Source organism: Engystomops pustulosus, chromosome 2, assembly GCF_040894005.1.
Source record: "Engystomops pustulosus chromosome 2, aEngPut4.maternal, whole genome shotgun sequence".
NCBI classification, from domain to species: domain Eukaryota; kingdom Metazoa; phylum Chordata; class Amphibia; order Anura; family Leptodactylidae; genus Engystomops; species Engystomops pustulosus.
In genome coordinates, this window is record NC_092412.1 from 61,012,531 (window position 1) to 61,031,281 (window position 18,751).

At 40.0% G+C, this 18,751-nt stretch overlaps 1 protein-coding gene across 8 annotated transcripts in view; it reads right to left on the reverse strand.

The window, feature by feature from the left end:
• The window catches only part of DTX3 (deltex E3 ubiquitin ligase 3), a 47,851-nt gene that overhangs the window by 3,628 nt on the left and 25,472 nt on the right, over positions 1-18,751 (reverse strand). For 7 of the 8 annotated variants that reach the window (XM_072134866.1, XM_072134869.1, XM_072134870.1 and 4 more), the window contains 3 exons: positions 15,650-16,404; positions 3,552-3,769; positions 1,919-1,999 (listed from right to left, as the gene is read on the reverse strand). In XM_072134866.1, coding sequence (XP_071990967.1) covers positions 1,919-1,999; positions 3,552-3,769; positions 15,650-16,404 — 1,054 coding nt within the window. The remainder of the gene's footprint in view (positions 1-1,918; positions 2,000-3,551; positions 3,770-15,649; positions 16,405-18,751) is intronic. The other variant, XM_072134873.1, reaches the window with a different exon arrangement.

Consider the following 18,751-nt stretch of genomic DNA (forward strand, 5'->3'; position numbering starts at 1 on the left):
CGGTTGCTTTAAACAGAGGGAGCTGAATTTCGAAAGTGTCCTTGATGTTGATGGTAGCTTCCCTTTAAGATTCATGAAATGTATTATTCAGTGAAGTTATAAATCTTGCACAATTTAAGACTCTCTAGTCCAACTTTGCTTGATCTAAATTTTAGACACCATTGGCAAATCAGCCCTTGATGCTCCCCTCCTCCATTTTTTAAACACCATTTTTGCACATCCACTATCTGGCACTCTTATTGATATATTCAATAAATGTGTCATGTATTGTATATATCCGCTCAATGTTACTTTTTAACAACCTAAAGTTACTTGGACCTCTTTTGTCTCCATCTTCGTGAGGTTACACCTTCCAGACACACCTACAGTAGAGCCATTGCACTTTTTTTTTTAGGAATGTCCTACTTGGTTTGCGTTGCTGGATTTACCTGCCTTAATAGATCTATATTTCTATTCCTCAGTTATGTTATTTAGTTTGACTACACACAAGTATTCCCTATTTAACTAAATATATTCAAATTGCTGTTCCGAATGAGTTTGACATTGCGTGTACTAGTACTAATAATTATGGATGCAATTATTTTCGTGTTTAATAAGTGAAATGATCCCATTTTGTAGAGATTTTGTTCTGTCATAGAAATGAGTCTTTCTCGTTGATCTGTGTCAAAAATGCCTAATTAAATCTACTGTGATTTCACACATACAAACTCAGACAGGAAAAATGCAAGTGATGCGTATATTTGATATTTAGCAGGATTGTTTAAAGTATTGTACATTGTACGTGAGGGTAACATTACAAAGATTGCAAATTCCAAAGATTTTCCCACAAAACAAATTGGGCCCAACTTGTTGGTCATGAGGCCCCCACAGATCACTAGAGCGTGGGGGTCCAATGTATCCCCATTGGACTCCTCATCACTCTCTAAGATGAGTGGAGCAGCCAGTATGGAGCTGAATATGAACAATGCTCTGCTCATCTCAGTGAGTGAAGCGGGGTTACATCTAACCCTCCATGGATAACAAATATAAGAAGATTACCACAGTCACAGTGCCTGGATCTATGAGTAAGTGCCCCTGGTTTATCATGATGGATTTTGATGGTAGATTTTCTTTAATATTACATATAGCATTAGTCAATCAAGCTGTCCCTCCCAAAGGATAAGACAGGCGGCAGTCCAGGTATTTATTGATAAATGTGTTGGTAGACACTGTCCCTGTAACAGTCTGAGCAGCTATAGGCACTAGCAATCTTCAGATGATATTTAGAACATTTTCAGCACATTTCTACTGCACATATGGTGAGCTTGGATAAGGAGGGCATTTAAAAGTCAGGCCAATTATAAAATTTAGCAACATGTGGTCAGCATTCCAGCCAACAAGCTGTCATCTTTATGATTACAAAATAAATGAAAAAGTTGCTGTTAACTGTTAGCGCTGTTAACAACGCTAAGCAAGATTTAAGGTTACATAACTGTCCTATACATATAGTTTTAGCCTTTTTTGAAATACAGGCAGTCCCCGGGATAGGTTCTGTAGGTTGGTTCTTAAGTTGAATTTGGATGGAAGTCAGAACTGTATATTTTATAATTGTAGCCTCAGACAGAATTTGTTTGGGTCTGTATGACTATTGGATTTTAAAAATGTTGGGTTGTCATAAGAATCAGGAATAACCAGGGGCGTAACCTGGGGGAGTGCAGAGGTTGCGGTCCCACCAGGGCCCAAGAGGTTTAGGGGGCCCTTATGGTGTCACTTTCCCATATGAGAAGACTATTACTATAAACCATACATTATAGCCGGAGGCCCAGACTTTGCACTGGGGCCCATCAGCTTCTAGTTACGCCACTGGGAATAAAAATAAAGCTGAATTGCAGACACCTGTGATAGCTGTTTATTGGAGCCTAAGGCTAAAGTAAATTACCAACATCCAGGGGTCCATTTGTAACTATGGGTTGTCTGTAAGTCAGGTGTTCTTACGTGGGGGACTGCCTGTACCAGGGGTCTGCACAATTAAAAAGATAATAAGTTACTGTTAAAATTCAAATATGCTAATACAACAAAAGATGCCAAGGTATACCACCAAAAGGGCTAGTTCTAGCATGCAATGAGCAAGGTCACTGACCACACACTGGTACTACATAATCATATATAATCTCAAGGAAGCTGCAGCATTTTAAATGTAACTAAACGTGCAACAGAATTGCATAAATCAATTGAAAATTTTGTAATATCCCTTATTAAAAATACATTCCTGTGTCCTTTTCCCTCTGCTTTTCTCCCTTATTTAACCCATTCACAACTGGAACTTGGCTTTGCACATGCCCCATATATAAACGTCAAGACATTGTTCCGCTTTAAACGGCAATATCTCCTGGACTGTGCCGCCAAGGAACACAATTTGGTGTCCTATTAAAGAGGAGAATCTCCCCAATAATATCAGGAATTTGTGTTTCTAGGTGAAGCAGAACTAGAGATATCCACTGTTACAGTCGGGAATTGAGATCTGCAACTTTAACCCCTTACCACCTTTTGATGTACATGTACATCACAATCACTGCAGGAGTCTGGCTGTGTGTGACAGCTTGGATCTCCATGACCCCAAGGTCCAATTAAGTACCCAGGGCTGCCAGCTGTAACTACAGTGCCAGGGTCAGCCTATGCCTCTGCATAGCTCACTGTACTAATACACTGCTATACATCAGTATGGCAATGTGTTAGTCTGAACAAGAAATCCCATAAAAGGCCTAAAAGTAATATAAAAAAATGTTTAAAATGTGTTACATTTACCCAGACTCATGGTGGGGTTAAGCAGTTTGTGTAAATCAGCTGAGAGATGAAGAAACCTGATAAAGTGTCTAATGACTTCACTCTTTACATACTGGGGAACATTTACTAACAATAGTGCACTTTGCCTGTGTAGTACGCAGGGGGCACCAGATTAACGAATTGTGGTGCCCGTTCAGCATAAATCTGGCGCTCCCTGCACTGCCCAACAAAGTGGATCAACATTTTTTTTGGTGCACCGTTAACATAGGACACACAACACACTTCTATCAGACCCTGTATGATAAATGCGGCGCATGGTCTGTCTGTGTACCGCAACACCCCCTTCACAAAAGTTGTGCCGCATGTAGAATAGTGCAGCCGTGTGCCACATGTATGTGGCATGGAAATTTCTTAAATACCTGTGCAAGCAGTTTGCAGATAAAACAATGTGCAAAGTCTGCTAGAAAACTGGTGTAAAGGGTCCTTGGCAAATGCCCCCCCCCCCCCCCCCCATTCTGTGTATAGTCTCATATTTCCCAGGAAGGTGAATCATCAACAGAAATATTCTACAGGTATGGAAAAAGTTAATTTTTAGCCTCCATTTCTCTATATGGGACTTCAGATATACTGCTCAGTACAGGAGAAAAGAACAGAAAAGGGCACAGAGAAGCATATTATAAAAATATTATAAAGTTTTCATCACCATCTACACTATTCATTAATGCAATAAAGAAAACCTTCCGAGGTTTAATTACCCTTTAGATGTGAATAGAATAAGGAAAACTTACAACTGTGGGCCTCCCGTGCAGTTAGTCTTGTGGTGAATGTCATTCCACGTTATGACATTAGGTCTTCCTGTAGTCATGGATGTCCCGATGGTGAAGGTCAAACGTTGGTCAAATGCTTTCTTAAAGAGTGTCAGGACTTTGTTCCCTTCTGGACAATCAGGTAAGTATGCCACACGCGTTGTTCCTGGATACCTCACTCCAGGATTTGGGTGCTCTGACTGCAGGAACAAAGTGTGGAATGAAGCCTTCAATACACTCAGCATGAATAATACAGCACGTCTATTACTGGGCCAAAATACCTGTGAACCATTACACCAAAAAGACACACTGTGCCCAGGACGCTTTTTTTAACTTACCTTAAGACCTACCTAATATTTTGTTTCTCTTAACATCATTATACTCTTATTTATATCACTATTCAGGCATGGGACATGTGGGCATTGCCTCCTACAAGGTCATCATCCTCATCCCCCGCTGCTATGAGCAGGTAACAGTAGTTTAGCTGACTACACATTAGTCTTCCCACTTGGAAACATTCAAAAGTTTCTCAAACCTTAGCTACTTACACATCATATTATAAAACAAGGGCTCAAATGCCCCCACTTCATAAAAAAGGAAGAAAAAATTACCATTAGTTAATCATTGGTAAAAAATATTCTACAGTTCAATAAGCAAGGCATTGATTTACCATACAACACAATGCAGAGGCCATGTCTCCTTTTCATATGTCCCCCTTTGTCGGACTAGTCATAGAAGAGCCAGAAAAGTGTCTAAAACCCTTTATAAATGTGGTGCAGACAACAGAATGTTGTCATGGATAGATTATTATCAACTCAATGTCAATGATGACCACTGCTCACAGAGGAGTTTACAGATCTAGTAAGTGATGGAATACCGGGTGTCAGACTTTTTAAAATCAAAAGTTATTACACAAACTATTAAAATGAAAGGGGTTGGCCACTTCACCTCATCTTTTGTGTGATGTGTGTGTAAGTGTGTGTGTGTGTGGGGGGGGGGCAGGATATTAGTTCTGCTCTTCTTTTCTTGATATGTAAAGTGAAGCCTCATGTTTTGTTACCTCATCAGCCAGACATTCCTGTCCATAAAATGGCCGCAGATGGAGGGTCATGTGATCTCTGACTGTCCATGAGCAATCGCCCTGCCAGGACCTTGTGCTCGCATTCATGAATATAAGATCAAACACTTAAGGACCAAGCCTATTTTAACCTTAAGGACAAAGCAAGATTTTTCAAATCTGACGTGTCAATTTAAATTGTCATAACTCTGGAGCACTTTAACCCCTTCCCAACACGTGCCGTAATAGTACAGTGCGCGTCGGTTCGGGTGCATGGAGAGGAATCACAGGCTGAGACCTCTCCATAGCCATAGCTGCAGCAAAGACTTACCAGTTAAACCCGGGTGTTATCCCGATTGCCGCCGGCAAAACTGTCAGCGGCTTCAAAAAAATGGAGGTGCATGGGCGCCACCATCTTGGCGACTGTCGCCGCTCCCAGTGACGACATCAGGGAGCGGCGATCGGAAGACCTCAGACTGTCATGGCGACCAAAGACCTGAGGCGGTCTCGTTTTATCCATTTCATTACAATGTGCGATTTGCACATTGTAATGAATAAGGAGGAAAATACCCATATACTGCCGTAATGTAGTATGACAGCAAATGATAGGATCAATCAGACAACTTAGGGTTAAAGTAGCCTAGGGAGTCTGAAAAATAGTAAAATTAAAAATAAAAAAACTTTAAAAAAAATAACAAAAAAACGTAAAAATTCAAATCACCCCCTTTTTCTCTAGAACTGATATAAATATAAATAAACAGTAAAAATCCTAAACACATTAGCTATCACTGCGTCTGAAAATGCCCGATCTATCAAAATATATTAACGGTTTTTCACTGCGTTTAAGCCCATAACGGAAAATAGCGCCCAAAGTATTATAATAATAAATAATAAAAAAGTGATCAAAAGGTCGAACAGTCCGAAAAATAACACTGAAAACGTCATCAAAAGTCTCAAAAAATGACACCACCCACAGCTCTGTACACCAAAGTATAAAAAAGTTATTAGCGCCAGAAGATGGCAAAATCCCCCCAAAATTTGTACAGGAGGTTTTCATTTTTGGAAATGTATGAAAACATCATAAAACCTATACAAATTTGATATGCCAGTGATCGCACTGACCCAAAGAATAAAGTAGACATGTCATTCAGCCCACAAGAAAACGGCGCAAATCAGTTTTTTCACCATTTTCAATGTATTTGGAAATTTTTTCCCCCTTCCCAGTACACGGCATGGAATATTCAATACCGTCACTATGAAGAGCAATTTGTTTCGCAGAAAACAAGCCGTCACACAGCTTTTTACGTGTAAAAATAAGTCCCCGGGTTAGATACAAGATAGGGTCTGTAGGTTTGTTCTTTAGTTGAGTTTGTATGTAAGTCGGAATTGTATATTTTATAATTGTAACCCCAGACAAAATTGTTTTGGTCTCTGTGACAATTGGATTTTAAAAATTTTGGATTGTCTTAAGAACCAGGATTAACAATAAATCTTAATTACAGACACATTTGATAACTGTTATAGCTGATTATTGTAGCCTAGGACTAAAGTACAGTAAATTACCAACATCCAGAGGTCCGTTTGTAACTAGGGGTCATCTGTAAGTCAGGTGTTCTTAAGTAGGGGACCGCCTGTATATCAAGTTCATTTTGAGATTGTTTGTGACACATTGAACTTCATGTAAGTTTAAACATTTGAGTGATGCATATTGAATTTATTTATGAAAAAAACAGAAAAATAGCAAATATTTGTAAAAATTTGCTTTTTTTAAACTTTGAACTCCTATCATTTTTGAAAAAAAATAGTCATACCACAATAACGACTTTAAAAAATGTTGCTAACATAAAGCAGACATACGGTGAATGTTATTTATTAATTCTTTTGTATCTGTAGGATGGTAGAAGGCTTTTATGTTTAGTAGCCATTTTCAAGAAAATTTCTCATTCATTTTATTAAAGGCAATTCCATTTCTCAAGTGATTTTAATGGACCTAAACAACAGAAAACACACAAATTACCCCATTTAAGAAACTACATCCCCTAAATTATTAAAAATGGCTTTTATGAGCCTTGAACCCTTTAGGTTATCTTCAAAGTTATATCAAAATGGAGAGGAGAGCACAGAGTGCTTTGATCCTGTGACCCTGCGTTTTGTCAGGGTGGCAGACAGAAGCCATGATGCTCCACAACGTCCTGGTGTCTTTATGGACTGCTGCCCATGACGTTGGGGAACGTCATTGTGGTTTAAGGTCCTGTCAGGGCGATTGTTCACGGACAGAGATCACATGACCCTCCATCTGCAGCCATTTTATGGACAGGGATGTCTGGCGGATTAGGTAAAATACAGGAGGCTTCACTTTATATATCAAGGAGAAGGACTATAAATAGATGTATATTGGTAAATTACCTTCGTGCCCCCCCACACTTACACACACATCACATAAAACATGAAGTAAAGTGGGCAACCTCTTGCATCTTACTATAAATCCAATTTATCCATACATTTTTAGGAGGAATAACCGGATGTATAAAAAAGCTCCTAGATGCCATATCAAATTTTTATGATAGGATTATGGTAAAGCAATGACTTTTCCCTTGCATTATATTACGCAGTAATCAGTAATCTACCTGGAATTGTCATTTTTGTCTTGCCTTTTGTCACCCCCCCCCCCTCCCCCACTGAATTGCATATGGTGGCAGCATGCCACATCCTACTTTAGGATTTCTCTTCGGATGGATTACTGCTGAGGTGCATAGAAAACATATTACTGTGACTGAATAAATCGCAATACATCTAAGATATCACCACGGATTAGAGGATATTAAAAGCAAATTGTGTATGAAGTTGGCAGGAGGATGAGGGTGAAATAATCTGTATCTTAGACAAGGTATGTGCATCTTCATTTTTAAGTCCTAGTCTAATCCAATTAACCATTTCACCTTTTGTGGCTCTCACGTTTCCCCCAAAAAACATATATAAATCTAAAGCATAGCCCACACTGTGCTGGCCTATACAGTAGCATACATCTACCTATGACCTCAAAAACAAGATTGGGTTGTGGGATTTTGATAGAGATCAACCAAATATATACCAAGATGGCACCCTTTACTAGCCGCTAAGGCAAATGGTTGCTTGTATACAATGACAATGCACTACAGACCGGGAGGCAACACGAGAAAATGAAAAGAAAAAAAAAGATCTAAAAACAAACATTCTCCATTGACAAGAGTCATTATCAGGGGCGTAACTACAGGGGTAGCAGCTATAGCAGCTGCTATGGGGCCCATAGTGTCAGGGGGCCCCGGAATTTGGATTTGTGCTTTGCTCTAAATGTGTATGCATATGTGTATGTACTGTATGTATATGTATATGATGCATGGGTGTATATGTTACTGTATGTATAGATGTATATAAGGTGTGTATATACTGTATGTATATTTTTAAGGGGTTTGTGGGGCCCCATTCAGAAGTTCGCTATGAGGCCCTGCCTTTCCTAGTTACGCCATTGGTCATTATACTATAGTGTTTATCCTCCAGACAAAGTTGTGTGACAGGATAATTTGTCAAACAATTTATACATTTGGGCGGCCAAGAATGTAACCTTTAACTACATCCAACCTGTTTTTTTGTAAGTGGAAGATGACCACACAAGTGTGCAAAATAATTTTTTAAATTTTGATAAACAGGTTACGATAAGTCTTTATCTCAACCTATTTTACTTGTTGTTGCTCAATCTTAGAGTGTACATACATTTAACAAAATTTTAAAATTAAATACACAGATAATAATAGTAATCTTTGTAATATACTTTTTTAAATCACTAAATATCACTATAATGCAAGGAGTCCTGTCCACTCTGGAGTCTTACACTGACCAACATTGAGTGATAGGAGCTAAAACAGCAATAAAATGTAATACTTTAATAGATGTATATTGGTAAATTACCCAATATCCTGCACCCCACACTTACACACACACACACACAAACACGCAAGATAAAGTGGCCAACCCCTTTAACTGCAGCACATTCCAGAGTTGAAGGTTGAGCTCTTTGCCCTGCTGCAGCCAAATTACAGCATCAAACTGTATCAGAAAGGAGACACAAGTCTCTGAAATTTGCAGAATTGCTGCAGAATTATCACTGGGTAAATTCTGCACCCTCTGTGTGGTGGTCATGTGTGTGTATATAGTATACACACAGTAATCCATCATTATGTATTGGTATATAGTGTCTTAGTGTAGAATAATAATAAACATCACGGCTTTCACTGCAGTTATAGTTAGATTATAGATTGTGGGTATAATATAACTAGTATCTGACCACCTTTTGGGCTTTCAGCTTTTCATGCTTGTGTTACATTGACGTCAGATGTGATTACACAACTCTAGCACTAAGATAACACTTTGACACCCAAACCTGTTCATTTTTGGGATTTTGGTCAACCTTTTCAAGAGTAGTCACCTTGAGTAAGTATGTAATGTTTAATGCGATACAACGTGTGTAATGGCATTGTGGTGCCAGAAAGCCGGTAATAGGAAAACAGGGCCTCCAAAATCCATAACGTGCTCCAGTCATTTCCCTGAAAATGGCAGAAGCATGGGAACTTCTGGAAAGATAAGGCGCAAACCAAAGCTATGGAATCCAATTTTTTTTCAATTTTTTTCTTAAGAATTTCATTCAACTCCACAAAAAAAGTCAAACTTTCCCCTAATTGTATACATTTTGGGTTTGCATTTTAAAAAGGAGTTACATTTAGGGTGTTTGTAATGTTTTGGGGTCCTACAGCATGTGTAATGGCAGTGTGGTGCCAGAAAACCAGCAACAGGAAAACAGGACCTCCGAAATCCATGATGCACTCCCGTCATGGTGTGTGGGGGGTTTTTTCCATGATTTTCTCCTTTTTTCCTCTAATTTCGAAAAAAATTTATTATACGGATTCAAGCTGTGCTGTTTCCTATGTAAGCCAGACACCAGCACTTCTGATCTCAGCTGCAAAAAAAACGATAATTCTGGCCAATACTTAAGGTGAGACCATTAATAACATGGTAGGCTACTTGTACCTAGCAACACGCCGGAGAGATGGAGGGGGAGCCATTGCTCCATTCTCCATAGCAATGCATAGCACCAGGCCATATGCATGCTCCATCTTTTCCCCATGCACGGTTCAGTACGGTGCCACACCGTAAGGGGCAAACTTGTGGCTGGATATACATCCACACAACAGCAGTGTAAAAGGGGCCTTAGACGTATGAAAACGGCTATATTTACATGTAGCATACAGCCCCATTCATTACCATGGGCAGCACGTCCATCCATTTTAATGGCCCCATTGTGCAACGTACTATACTGGACCATGAGGGAGATGTAAAAAAATATAGAGCATGTGCTATTTTCTGTGTGCCCCATAGGAGTTTATGGAACTATAATTCCTTAGTGATCTGCGTCCGAAGTATCAGTTGCTGAGCTGAGCCGGCATATGGATACACAGGGTGTCGGCTGTAACTAACATCCGACTTCCCAGTGTAACACACACAGTCGGAGTGGCTCCGATTGTAGGTGTATAACCCGTTAAAAGCTGCGGTCAGCGCAACTTAAACTGGGGGTCTCCCCCCACGATCAGCCCCCCCTGCGCTGTCTACAGGAGGCGCCGATCATTTCTATGGCAGTCCTGATGTCCGATCAGGACCCCAGGACTGTCCACAGGCAGTGCCTGTAAGATGGAGTCTATGACATGTGCATAGGCTGACACTGCTATACCCTGCAATACATTAGATTTGCAGAGTATTATCATGAACAAGCAATCAGGTGATTGCTTGTTCATGTCTCATGGTGGAACTAATAAAAAAAGTTTAAAAAGAATGTTATTCAGTAAAAAGTAATAAATCAATAAAAATACCCAAAAGCCCCATAACTTATAAAGAGACATATAAACGCAAAAAAAAGTCCAAATCATAATATAAACCCCACATATATTAGTATCACCGTGTCTGTAACAACCCATAGAATTAAAGTAAATAAAAATAAAAAAAATGTTAAAAACCCGCCAAAAATTATGATTTTACCTATTTAATCCCACAAGAAATGCAATTTAAAGTACTCCAGAATGATACTTTTGCAAAGTACAACATCTCCCGCAAAAAAACAAGCCATCAACCAGCTCCGTAGCCAAAAAAGTAAAAATGTTATGCCACGCAAAAATGATGGATTTTTCCCCACATTAGGGTTTTATTTGGCAAATTTGGTAAAACGTAAGAAAAAATATTCAAGTATGGTATCCCCGTAATCGTACTGACCCATAGAATAAAGATAACATGATTATTAGGCTATACAGTAAACACCCCCAAAAAAATCAAGTACGGCATTGATGCTTTTCTACTCCTGCCGTCAAAAAAAAGTTGATAAATTTAAAACACTGATAAAACACTGGAAAAAGCAACTTGTTCCACATAAAATAAAATGTTGTCACATGGCCCCAATAACGAAAAGGCTTACATTTTATAGCCTACAAAAGGGGCCAATGAGGAAACTAAAATCCTGGCAGTTGCAGTGCCTCGCTGTGCCTCAAGAAGTCACGGCCACATGTGGGGGGTCTCTGTACTCGGGAGAAATTGCAGAACAAATTGTATGGTGGGTTTTCTCTTTTTATCATTTGGAAATGTGTAAATTTTAGGGCTAAATGAACGTATAACCGACAAAATTTGACCATTCTAAATTTGACCTCCATTTTGATTTGATTACTATGAAGATCTCAAGGGGTTAACAATCTTCCTAAAAGCGGTTTCTGAGATGTTGAGGGGTGCAGATTTGAAAATGGGCTGATTATATAGGGGGTTTCCTTCAAAACGGTATCTATCCCCAAAATAGTCAATTCTGAAAATCCAGAAAAGCGATATTCGATTTGTAAGCCACGTGACATCAAAATAAATTATCCAGACATTTCAAAATTTATGAAAATGGAAAGTAGACAAATGGGAAATGTTATTCAGCAACTTATTTAGGTGGTAAATCGATCTGCCTGAAAATGTAATGATTTTGAATTTCAAAAATTCTATTCAAATTTTTCAAAAAAATTAATCATTTTTTCTTTGTTTTGTAAATAAATGCAAAACTCATTAGCCACATTTTACCACTAATATGAAGTACAACATGTGGGGAAAAACCAATCTCAGAATCGCTTTCATAAGTAACGGTGTTCAAAAATTATAACCATATAAAGCGACGCAAGTCAGAATCCAAAAAATGGGGTTGAGCCTAAAGCTATAAACTGGCTGCGTCCTTAAGGGGTTAAAAGATCTGTGTTGCATATGTGCTGCATACGTTTGTGCACCATATACAGGCAGTCCCCTACTTATGAACACCCGACTTACAGACGACCCCTAGTTACAAACAGAGCTCTGGATGTTGATAATTTACTGTACAATAATCAGCTATAACAGTTATCACAGGTGTCTGTAATTAACCCCTTAACGCCGCAGCGCTTTTTCGTTTTTGCGTTTTCATTTTTCACTCTTTTTATTTTTACATGTACAGAACTGTGTTATGGTTTATTTTATGCCACATTATAATACACATTACACTTCAAATTGGTGGTACAGGCAGTCCCCGGGTTACATACAAGATAGGGACTGTAGGTTTGTTCTTAAGTTGAATTTGTATGTAAGTCGAAACTGTATATTTTATCATTGTAGTTCCCGACAATTTTTTTTTTTTGCCCCAGTGACAATTGGAGTTTCAAATTTTTTTGCTGTAATAGGACCAAGAATTATCAATAAAGCTTCATTGCAGACAATTTTAAGCTGATTATTGCAATCTGGGACTATTTTAAAGCATCCAGAGAGCTTCACCAGAGGTCACAGTGGGCAGAGGGGTCCGTCTGTAACTATGGGTTGTCTGTAAGTCGGGTGTCCTTAAGTAGGGGACCGCCTGTATTTAATATTCCATGCCGTGTACTGGGAAGCGGAAAAAAATTCCAAATGCAGTGAAATTGGTAAAAAAAAAACGCATTTGTGCCATTTTCTTGTGGGCTTGGATGTTACGGCTTTCACTGTGCGCCACAAATGACATGTCTACTTTATTCTTTGGGTCGGTATGATTACGGGGATACCAAATTTGTATAGGTTTTATAATGTTTTCATACATTAAAAAAAAAATGAAAACCTCCTGTACAAAAATTTTTTGGGGGTATTTGCCTTCTTCTGGCGCTAATAAACTTTTTTTATACTTTGCGACTGTGCGACCTTTTGATCACTTTTTATAGAATTTTTAATTTTTTTTTAAAATGGCAAAAAGTGTCATTCTTGACTTTGGGCGCAATTTTCTGTTACAGGGTTAAACGCAGTGAAAAAACTTTATCATATTTTGATAGATCAGGCATTTTCGGACACGGCGATACCTAATGTGTTTATGATTTTTACTGTTTATTTATTTTTATATCAGTTGTAAAGAAAGGGGGGTGATTTGAGTTTTTAGGTTTTTTTATTATAATTTTTTTTTTGAACTTTTGAACAGTATATGCAGCGGCAGCGCACGTGGACTTGTAGATGGAGTTGGAGCTTCAGAAGACAGAAGAGGACCTGCGGGGGGCATCAGAAAGGTGAGTATAGAGTTTTTTGGGTTTTTTTTAGGCTGGGCAAGGGGCTGCTGGCTATATACAAGGGGGCAGGCACTGGTTATATAAAAGGGTGCAGGCACTGGTTATATACAAGGGTGCAGGCAAAGGCAATATACAAGGGGGCTGCTGGCTATACTAGGGGGGCTATATACTAGAGGGCTACTGGCTATATACTGGGGGACGTGCTGCTGGCTATATACTAGGATCAGGGGCTGGCTATATACTGGGTGGCTGCTGGCTACATACAGGGAAGGCTGTGACCAATGCATTTTCCACCCTCGGCTTATACTCGAGTTAATAGGTTTTCCCAGGTTTTTTTTTTTTTTGTGTTAGAATTAGGTGTCTCAGCTTATACTCGAGTATATACGGTATAAAGCCACCAAAAAAATAATGTGAAATTTCTTGGAGACAACTTCTCAAAGTGTCAATTAAAACAATTTTCTCGGGTGTGGTCCTCTTAAAGAATCAGAAAAATATACAAAGTACACGTATATAATGGGGGTCATTTACTAAGGGCCCGATTCGCGTTTTTCCAACGTCTTACCCGAATATTTTCGATTTGCGTCGATTTTCCCTGAATTGCCCCGGGTTTTTGGTGCACACGATTGGATTGTGGCACATCGGCGCCGGCGTGACGGAAATCGGGGGGGCGTGGTCGAACGAAAACCCAACGGATTCGGAGAAAACAACGCATTTTAAAAAAAGCGCAGCAGCGACACCTGGTGGACGTCGGAGGAACTGCCTTAGTGAATCGCCGGAAGACCCAAATCCACCGCAGAGAACGCGCCGCTGGATTGCGAATGGACCGGGTAAGTAAATCTGCCCCACTGTGATGTAACTTAAAATCTGTCAGAAGTAATCTGGTCAAGTTAAAAAGAGAGATATTCTCCAAGGAATATTAACTTTTTGAAAACTTAAAGGGTGTCAAGGAGAAGCTTTGAGCATACCGTGCTGCAGACAGTGTTAGGTATTGGCATTGGAGAGCTGTATTACCATACCATATTGTGTGATGTTAGTAGCAGCAGGACTGTAAAAAACATTTAAATACCTGAAATATCTGAATACTATTGTAATCTTTGATCTCTGAATTCAAACTGCTCCCTCCCCTGCTGTAATATCCAACCAGAAGCCCATTACTGCTTTTAAAGCAGAGGGGATGTGCTGTGTGATCTTACACAGAAGTGTACCAAATTCAGCTACAATTCTGGAGTATGCCTTTTTTCCAGCTGCTACTAAAAACTTATACAAAGGTAAGGGTACACAGTTAAAGAGAACGCGTCATGCAAAATAACCCCCCTAATCTAAATATATTTTCATAAACTGCCATTAGAGAGCATTGCCTCTATCCCTTCATTGTCCTTCTACATGCCTGTAAACCTAAGCAATGAGGTCCTAAAGCTGTATGCAAATGACCTGTGAAATGTCCAATGAGTCATTAGCATATTCAAACTGTCCACCTTATTCATGAGTGGGAGGTACAGCCACACCCCTAGTGCTTGACTGACAGCCTGTATAATGGTGTGATGTATAATGATGTGAGATATAATGGTGTAATGTTTCCATGTGCTTGCTGCTGGCCACACCCCCTGTGTGTGTATAGGAGAGATACAACATCTCCAGGCTGCAGCCATGTTATAGCAGAACATATCAGGTACTTGTGTAGCTGATGTCTGTGTCTCTGTGTATTAGGAGGATGCAGCATGTCAGCAGATGCAGCACACACACTCACACACCAGCAATGCTTTACTATACATTATACACAGACATGAGCAGGGGGAGGAGAGGGGAGGGGGAACAGGGCTGACATCACTGCCTCTGACCATGTGACCAGCTTCATTTACATAATTAAGAAAAGATGATTTTGCAATGATTAATGTATGAATTGACTAGATAAAGGCTGTGATGGATCCTTGTGAGCTGCTCCAACAGGTAGTAGTGACAGGACTAGTGGCAGAGACCTGATGACAGGTGTCCTTTAAGGCTGCTAATTCAGCTTTGTGTTAGAAAAACTGGCAGTCTCCTTTTAAGACACACACTGTGCTCCTATAACTACAGATGTGAATTATAGCTGTTGAGTAAAGGTGGCCAAACATATGAGATGAACCCTGGCCCATTCAGACCATCCTGGCACGACAGACCAACCTTCTAATGTGTAGGTCATCAGATGTCAGGAAAAAGATGGGGTATGTACAATTTTAGAATGTCTAATTTATTTTAAGCTGCTGTCGGAAGTTCCCTATTGAGAGCACATATAGACTCAGTAGAGTCAACCAAATTTGCATATGTAGGGATCAGAAAGAAAAGTTGTTGGCAGTAGAGCTATCTTCTTTGTCTACCAATACAAACCCACAAGGTTTACTACCAGATTTATGGTCCCTTCACAGTATAGATACAAGTGAAATATCTCTTACCCCTTGAATGCCTGGTGGGAAGACATACTGGATGATAATCGTGCCATATTTTTCATAACCCGGAAGCAAAAGGCTGGAGTCCTTGGATACTAACATTCTACCATTCTCAGGTTGGTTGCCCACAAGCTGCCCATAGAAACGACCACACATTGGACATGCTTTCTTCACTTGCAGAGCCCTGGTGATGCAATCCTCACAGAACGAATGCTGGCACTTCTCCAGGGTTTTTATATTTTGAATCTCACCCAGGCAAATGGGACATTGGTTCTCTCGGTCATCTTCCGCCTCCTCTCTTCGGTGGTCACGCGAGTTCCCATGACTACCACTTGCTCCCCCACTGGAACTTCCAGGTAATCCCCGGCCACTCGTACTTTGCTGACCTCTGCTATATACATTACGGAGATGTAGCTCACCGGCATGTTCACTGTTTTTATCTGCGTAAGCCATGCAACCTGAAATCTGATGTTGTTTGCAGGATTTTTTTAACTCTTTCTCAGCATCTCTTAACAGAGATTTAAGAGCTTTTCTGACAATTGAAATAGTATTTGCAGGAACTTGGCTATCAAAGGACAACCTCAGTACATAAATTTCAGAAGTTTCACCATCAATCAAAATGCGAACTCCATTGTCCTCTCTCAGTCGGTTAAGTTTGGATGGAGTTTCTTTGTTGAGGAAATCCCAAACTTCCTTATGAACCGTGACTTTGCTCTTCGTGTGCACACCACTGGCTGCCATTCTGAACCAGACAAAGGGGACTTGAAGAAAAGAAAAAAAAGAACAGGAAGTTAGTACAAAGCTTAGAGTACCACAAGAGAATATGTCCTGCTAAGCAGGAAGAACATCTGAAGGCTTCCTACACCACCTTGGTTTATTACTTAGGCTGGGATCGCATCTCGTTTTTTGGTATATACTCAGCGTATAGATGGGGTAAGCTTGTGACATATATGCTGAGAGTATACATTGACATATATTGGCAGACAGAGGGATAGTTGTTGCCTCCGTCTGCCCAGTATACATTGCATCGGCTGAAAAAGGCTTATCCCACTGTATAAGCATTAAGTGGGAAACATCCGTGCCATACGTTGTAAGGACACCTCAGAATCTTCCCGATGTGTCCTTACAACATATGGAACAAAACGTGATGTGAACCCAGGTTTAGTTTAAAGTTTGCTCCAGAAAAGAACATTCTTCTTACTTCACATTGTTTGGACATTGCCTTATAACTCTACCAAGATTGATGAGCAGCAACATTTAGTTCTATAAAATTATTGTTGATATATTTCATCCTTGGTACAGTGTGAACAAGTGAACAGCGTCTAAATGTTCCATACCAGAAAAGTGACAAAACTTCTGCTTTTATAGAGCTGGGCCATGGGTGGGGCCAACATGGTCCCTGGAAACAAAAACATTTTTGGTGCAAACTGGCACTGATTTCAAAAAGGTTGGCGATCACTGGCTTATGCTATAAGTAAAATGACACTCACAACAGGCCTTAACGTGGTTGACCAAAGAAGTTGGTGTATGTACTCAGTATCATATCCAGAGTGGAATGCTGCTATTTGGGAATGGACAGTAAAATGGGAAAGGAAAGGACAGACACGGGCTGGAGAAAGCCCACAGAAGACTACAGACATGGATTACTAGAAGCATGTCCTGTGGTGTGATGAAACCAAGATAAATTTATTTGGTCCATGTGGTGTCAGTGTGTCAGCCTACAATGGTGGTAGTGTTATGGAGATGCACGATTGTTGCTGGTTGTGGGGAGCTACAGTTTTTTGAGGGTACCATAAATGTTAACATGTACACTAATGTTGAGTATGATCCCCTCCCCTGCTGTCGTAAGGTAGTATTCCAACATGATAACAACTCCAAAAACTTCTCCAAGACAACCATACCTAAATTCTAGTTAACATCTGTATTTTAGAAGATGGAGGATCTTATTTTGTTTTATTTTGCATAAAACAAAATATATCCAAAACTGTAAGTAAATACCAATAAAATGTACATGCCCAGAAACATGTTAGCTCTACAGCTGGTACCATATGTCAAGTACCGTTACAAAACAGAGAACTGTCATGAAGTGAAGTCCTCTGAGGTATCAAATGAACCATAACATATCTACCATCTATCTGATCAAAGCTGCCATATATATCAAGACTCGGACAGAATTGCTAGTATAAAGGAAGAAAATGAAAATATTTTGTTCCAACCTAGAGCCCTAGCTCCCAGCAGTTCACTGTCAGCCTGAGGTTTGACATGATAAGCAGCCTGCCTTTCTATCAATCACTACAAGTCTTCACAGAACACGGGAGATCTGCCATTACTCATGGGGATATAGAGACAGAATTAGAATTTATCATCCTGAACAAGGGTTAGAGGAAAAACACAGAATTGTCATAATCATTAGAGCATTATGAGGGACAGTACTATAATATTTCTGTTAGGCCCCTTTCACATGGACGTTGTGGGGACATACTGTATATCCGGTCGTAAGATATATACGTCGCCACAGTCTCCCATCTGCGGTACAATGGCGGTACACTGTACTGTGCACAGGACCATGTTATGGACCATGCTATATCTTTACCCGTATTTACAGCTGGGTGCCATGCGTCGCTATGGAGAGGGAAGGGGTGAGCAGTGCCCCATGTGACAGAGTCTCATCTTGTGTGTAGCTGAACATTGGTGACATCACTGAACACCCACAACAATGATAGTCTATGATTAGGCATCCGCTTAGTCAAGGAAAGAAAAAAAATAAAGGCAACTATTGGTACAACCACGCCCTCTTTGTTTTTAACTATAAATTGCAATATGTGCTGAAGGCCTCATGCACACAACGATGTTTTAAAACAGGCCATAAACTAGGTAAGGTTCAGGTTCTGTTTTCGGCCGAGTGTATAATGTGGTTGGGGGTGGGTGAGAAAGCTCACCCCTACCCTCTCCATAGGAAGCCCTGCCGCAAAACCAGACAGGAACAGGACCTGCTTTTACAGCTCGGTTACGACACCGCACCATGACCGGGTGTAATAGAGCTCTACGGGGGCCGTAATCTGACCGCAATTTGTGAATCCAGATCACAGCCTTCAATACTGTTCTGTA